Source organism: Haliaeetus leucocephalus, unplaced genomic scaffold (genome assembly GCF_000737465.1).
Source record: "Haliaeetus leucocephalus isolate CR32 unplaced genomic scaffold, Haliaeetus_leucocephalus-4.0 Scaffold175, whole genome shotgun sequence".
Taxonomy (NCBI): Eukaryota; Metazoa; Chordata; class Aves; order Accipitriformes; family Accipitridae; genus Haliaeetus; species Haliaeetus leucocephalus.
This window is the reverse complement of record NW_010972611.1, coordinates 192115-198080: the sequence shown is the minus strand read 5'-3', so window position 1 is coordinate 198080 and position 5966 is coordinate 192115. Positions and strand designations below refer to the sequence as shown.

The following is a 5966-nucleotide window of genomic DNA, read 5'->3' as shown; positions in this document are numbered from 1 at the left end:
AAGCGGCCGCTGCCCCGCCCCGCCGATCACGTGATCGATCAGCTGACTGACTGACTCGCTCGCTCGCCCCGCCCCTTCCCCCGGCGCCACCGGCCCCACGGCCCCGGGCGGGGGGCGGCCACGTTTATTCGGTCTCTAGCGAGGGGCAGCGCGGCTGCGAGCGCCGCAGGACCGGCCCCGCAACGCGTCCCCGGGCGCAGCCGGGCGCGGGCCGTGGCGGGACCGGGCGGGAGACAGGCACGGCCAGGGCAAAGGACAGGGGACCGGGCACGGCCGGTGTGGGGGGGCGGGACAGGGCACAGGCACAGCTGGCGCAGGGGACAGGCACAGCCAGCAGAGGGGACAGGCACGGCTGGCACGGGGGACAGGCATGGCCAGCGCAGGGGGGGGACAGGGCGGGGGACAGGCACAGCCATCCCAGGGTAGAGGCACAGCCGGCACAGGGGACAGGGCAGGGGACAGACACGGCCATCCCAGGGGACAGGCACGGCTGGCACAGGGGACAGAGCAGGGGGGGACAGGCATGGCCGTTTCGGCCCCCCAGCAGACACCCCAGGGGACCAGCCCCTTGCCCTGGCCCCACCTGGGGAAAGGGCCCAGAAGAGGCCCCAGGGCAGCAGTGCAGGACCCAGCCCCGCGGGGGCAGCAGCAATGTCCAAGCAATGTCCGAGGGCCCTGGCCCAGAGCAGGACCCTCCCTCTCTGCACCAGGAGGGTCCCCACGGAGGTTGTCACAGGTGGGGGTGCATCGTCAGAGAACGCTCTCCTTGCAGGTCCCACTGAGGCTCCGCGGGTGGCTGCGCTCCAGCCGGCGGGCGGACAGAAGCCGTCGCAGGGACGAGGTGGAGCTCAGATCCCCGCAGCTCTGCAGGTGGATGCCTTCGTGGGGCCGCTCTGCTCCTGGCCAGGCGCTCCAGGGAACCTGCAACCCCGTGGGGACAAGCTGCAGCCGCGTGGACGGCACCCCTAACCACAGCACCGTGCCCTCACCTGCCCTGCCACATGGCCGGTGCACCAAGGGCAGCCGGGCAGGCACGCGGGGCAGGAGGACAGAGGTGGCGAGGGATGGCGGAAGTGTGCATCACACGCATACGCTGTCATTAAGGATGGGCTCATTCCTACTGGGGCCTCCCGGGGCTGCGCAAGGTCTCCAGCTTCCCGTAAGCTGAGGCCAGGATGTCCCAGCAATGGCCTCCAGGCTGTGGTGACTCAGGGGCAAAGCCAAAGCCGTTGCGACATGCACGATTTTCCCACTTGCGGCTACAGTGGGGACCGAGGGGAAGGGGCTGCAACGCCAAGAAGGGCTGGGCAAGGACAGTGCTGCAGGAAGGAGGCTCTGCCTGCAGCTCCTGCCTACAGCTGGGGTGCCGACACCATGGGGTGCATGGCAGGGGGATGGAGACCCTGGAAGGACCAGCGTGGAGGTGCTGGTAGAGACCGCAGGGCAGGAGAGGGTGTGGATGGGGGTCCCTGGGAAAGAGGAGCTGCCCCTGTCCCCTGGGACATCATGGCTGCTGGCACCCACCTGCTTGTGCCCCTGGGAGCTGTGCCCGGGCACCTCGATACCAGCTGCTGGGCTACGCTTAGGTCTCTGCAGGAACCTGGCCACCAGCCCACGGGTGCTCCGGCAGACCTTGAGGTCCCCCAGGGAGCGGGTCGTCGTCTTCGACAGCTGCTGCGTCACCTTCTTGGAGGGCAGCAGCTTGCTCTTCCCTGTTGAGCCAGCCCGGAGCAGTGGGGGGGAGTCACAGTGCGAATGGCGGAGCAGGCAGGCGTCTGAGCACAGCCCTGCAGAGACACTACCGTCAGATGCCAGGAAACTGCTCCTGACAGGACCTGACCCTGCAGCCCCTGGGATTCCTGCTGTTTCCCCTCCACAGCTGGTGGGAGCGGTACCACCACAGGTCTCCATCATCCCAGCCGCAATGGGGTGAGCCCAATCCCCAAAGGGCTACAGAAACACTCCCCCACCTCTTTGGATATCCCAGTATATCCCAGTGCTCTGACCTGTATCCGCAGAGGAGTTGGACACGGTGTCCTCCAGTGCTTTGGTATAAAGTACTTCCCTGAAATCTGCTAGGAGCAGAAAGAACGCTCAGGCTTTGGCAGCACCCCACACTGCTGTGTGGACCCCCAGCACCAGCCCAGGCAGCACGACCCACCCAGCACCCCCCTCCTCCCAGCCCAGCAGACCCCACCTGCTCCCCCCGTTCTCCTGGCACAACTGCCCACCTCAGACCGGCTCTAATCGCATCTGGCCACAGAGAAATGCAGCCAAAACCTGCGGTGCATCCCGGCTGCACTGGACAGACACTGCCACGCGCACATCCCCATCCCGGCATCTGTTGCCACCTACCAACATGGCTGGCCGTCAGGATGCCAGGGTCACTGTGTGACCTCAAGAGCGGGCGCTGGCTCAGCACCGGGGCCGGGGATGAGGGGCAGGAGGTCTCGCTGTTGCGCCGTGGGTGGCAGAGGCGCCCAGTGTCGGGCCCCGCAGAGCGGCCACCCCCGCGCCCCTGCAGTGAGCCCTTCTCCTTGAGCCGCACCTCGGGGAAGCAGGGGCCAGCGCAGCGGGCCAGCCCCTCCAGGCGATTGCAGCTGTGGGTGACAGCCCCCCCCACCAAGATGCTGTCGTGGCTGGGCTCTGCTGTGGAGCAGGAGTAGGAGCGCTCCCCTCGCACCCGGGGCTGGGGCATCTCCTCGAAGGGCCCCTGCAAGCCCAGCGTGGGGCTGCGCGCGTGGTGGCTGCACTGCACGCAGTCCACGCTCAGGCAGTAGTCCGCACGGCTGCGCTGGATGGAGCGGAAGAGGATGTAGTCGACGGAGCGCATGGAGCCCTGTAGCTCCAGCAGACATGAGTCCTCTGAGGGGCTGCTGTCCCCAGGGATGTCCATGATCTCGGACATGATTAGGGACCCGCTGTCCATGGACACTGCAAGGAGCAGAGCGGACACGAGTAAAGAGCTGCCAGGAAAGGCCTGTCCCCCTTCCATCCAACTGATGCTGCAGCCTGAGGTGCACTGATGGGGCAGGCTCACCTTCTCCACTGAGCACGATGGAGGGGACGCGGTCGCAGGTGCAGGTGTGCGAGCCGTCCATCAGCTGCGAGTCAAACAGGGTGGCCTGTGGGACGACGTGGTCAGGGCACAGGCAGAGCAGAAGCCCAGCCCTGCCTAGCCATTCCCTGCTCGCAGCCCCGTCTCCCACCTGGCTGTCTCCCCGCAGCCCCATCACGGTCTCGTAGGAAGGGGGGAAGTCGGTTGGGTAGAGGGGCACGGGGCTGTCCATGGAGCCATTGTAGGTGATGCTGTGGAGGCAAGAGCAGAAAAGCCACATCAGGTGGGACAAGCCCTGCTTGGGGGCAAACAGGCCCCTAGCTCCTGCACCACGGTGGCCCTGCTCCACCAGCCTCACTCCCAGCCACGTACCTCTGCGCGTCGGTCTCAGAGCTGCAGGTGTACTCGGGCGGGTAGTAGGGGGGGGGTGGCACCGGGGGCACAAACTCCTCAAAGTCCATCATGCTCTGCAGAAGAGTGTTGGGGGGGGACGTGCATTCCAGCGTGACAGAGCTCGAGCGCTGGGGGACCAGCTGCAGGGAGAGGAGAGGAGGGAGAGCTGGGACCCCCTGTCCAGAGATCCAGCAAGGGATGCACATCCCAGGCTGTAATCCGCACCTGGCTGGGGCCAGGTCCTGCCCTGGCACCCCAGGGACCCCCAGCCTGGGAGCACTACTCCCCAGCCCCATCTGCTCCTGGGCCAGGGCTGGGACTCACCACATGGACAATGTCGAGGGAGAAGATCTGGATGCAGCACACAACAGCAGAGAGTGTGCAGATGATGGTGGAGAAGACGGTCAAGCCACAGACGCTGAAGAGGAGGTCCTGGGGAGGAGTGGGGTGAGCTGTGGATGCCCACAGAGCATGGTGGGGTGCACAGCCGCTCCCCAGGGAGCCCTTGGCCCCCAGGTCCCCCACCTTGAGTGCCACACGGATGGTCCGGCAGTTGGGGTTGGGGAACATGGTCAGCATCTCACTCTGCCGGCTGCAGGACGTGGGATGTGGCTCTGAACGGGCCTGGCAGCAGACACACAGGTCCCTCTCCTGGGGACAAGGAACACTGTGAGGGACCTCTGGATGCTGTGCTCTCCCCCAAGAGCCACTGGCATGTCCAGCCACCAGACCCCTGCTCCACAGCTCCCCATGTCCCCGGAGCCCTGCAGCCAGGGACAAAGTGCACTCAGTTGCCCAGGCACACGGGGGCACTGCAGCAGCCCCTGGCCAGCCTCACCCTCTCGCAGGCCTCCAGGGACTTCACCAGCTGTGCATTCTGGCAGGACAGGATGGACCCAGCGAGGGTCAGCATGACGCCTAGCACCGACAGCAGCGTGAAGAAGGTGATCTGCAGCAGGGAGGAGAGGGGCTGCCAGCCGGGCAGGGCTGCAGAGCAGGGAGCCGATGCACGCGGCTGCGCGTCCAGGGCCACATGGGGCTGCTCGGCCCCCTCATGCTGCCCTCTCCATCCTGACCCCTCGCCTCTGGAGGGTTGCTCCCGCCCAACACCTACCACCAGGGTGAGTGGCCGCTTCCAGGAGACGATGCCAACGAGCCCAGACAGCGCCAGCTGCAGACACACAAGCCTGGGGGTGAGGATGGGGAGGGGACTGTGCCAGGCAGTGGGGCCCAGAGCAGTCCCTGCCCTTGGGCAGAGCCCCCCACGCCTTTCGGGCCTGGAGCTGGCCCAGGAGCAGCAGGGCTGTAGGGGCAGTCCCAGTGCCGCAAGCTGGGAGAAACTGCTGATTCAGGGCACTGGAGAGCCTGGGGACTGCAGGCAGCTCTGTGCCAGGTAGCGAACCCAGGCCAGAATCCATGCCGCAGGGTCGCCGCAGGGGACCCAAGGTCTGCCAGGGTCCTGCCCTCACCCCACGTACGCAGCTTGGCACGGGAGCAGGGCAGGGCTACCCGGTCCCCCACCCTCTTGCCACTGCAGCACCCCACGCATCTCTCCCTGCCTGCAGCTACACAAACCTGCTCAGGGTTTGTCCAGAAGTGTCTCACCTCAACACATACCCTGGATAGCCCCTCGCACCGCTCCGGGGGTCCCCATCCCTCACAGAGTCACCCTGGGGTAACCCTTGGGATTCTCCCACAATGCACTGCAGTAGCCACAGGCAGAGAGTGGGGGAGCAGCGGGGCTACATTCCCCTGGGACCGGCAGCAAATTCAGCATCCAGGGAGCTGTATGGACCCAGCAGAGCAGGTCTCTGCAGGACCCCTCCACGCACTGCCCCGGCCCCAGACTCACCGAGAAGCCGGCCCAGGACGGGCAGGAGTGCCGGATCTTGGCAGAGGGCGTGATGGTGGCCGCCACCAGGCTGAAGGTGACGATCAAGACGCCCAGGATGACTTGGATGAAGCCCAGCACCAGCAGGATCTGCAGCCAGGTCCGCTGAACGTGGAGGTGGGTGAGGCTGCGAGATGTGCGGCCGGTCAGCGAGCGGCTAGAGTCGCTGGGGGAGGGCATGGCTGCCCCGGGCGGCAAGCGGGGGCAGCCAGACCCGGAGCCCCGGGGCAGCCGGCGGCACCACGCCAGGACAGGGCCGGCCCGGGGGAAGCAGGAACGGACGCTCTGCGGGAACGGGCCGGGCTCCACCTTTCGCCTCCCGGAGGATGCTGACGGCGGCTCTTCCCTGCCCCCCGGGAGGGGTGCTCGGGGCAGCGCCCACGGCCACACGGGACCGGGGGCCGCCAGAAGCCCCGCGGGGTGTCCGGGGAACGGAACCGGCCTCACCGGTACCTTCGCATCCCGGCCGGAGAGCCGGCCTAGAGCTCCCGGCCGCAGGCAGAGCGCGGCCCCGGGGCTTCCTCCTCTCTCGCCGTCCCTCGAGCGCCGGACCCCCGCCGGGGGATCATGCCGCCCTGCGGAGGCCGAGAGCCGCCGCCCGGGACGCGGCGCCCGGGCCAGGCC

At 67.4% G+C, this 5966-nt stretch overlaps 1 protein-coding gene across 1 annotated transcript; it reads right to left on the bottom strand.

The window, feature by feature from the left end:
- Positions 1-750: 750 nt before the first annotated feature.
- On the bottom strand, positions 751-5522 carry FAM189B (family with sequence similarity 189, member B). The gene is made up of 12 exons (XM_010564157.1): positions 5304-5522; positions 4566-4622; positions 4290-4400; positions 3977-4102; positions 3776-3883; positions 3431-3591; positions 3210-3309; positions 3041-3125; positions 2356-2934; positions 2007-2075; positions 1525-1787; positions 751-921 (listed from the first exon to the last, which is right to left on the bottom strand). Exons 1-12 carry the CDS (start codon positions 5520-5522, stop codon positions 751-753), a joined length of 2049 nt encoding a protein of 682 aa, XP_010562459.1.
- Positions 5523-5966: the final 444 nt, after the last annotated feature.

Coding starts and splice junctions, on each gene's coding strand:
- FAM189B (XM_010564157.1), bottom strand. CDS start 5,522: ATGCCCTCCCCCAGCGACTCTAGCCGCTCGCTGACCGGCCGCACATCT. Junction 4,103..4,289: donor CCCTGGAGGCCTGCGAGAGG/GTGAGGCTGGCC, acceptor CCTTGTCCCCAG/GAGAGGGACCTGTGTGTCTG. Junction 2,935..3,040: donor CATCGTGCTCAGTGGAGAAG/GTGAGCCTGCCC, acceptor TGCTCCTTGCAG/TGTCCATGGACAGCGGGTCC.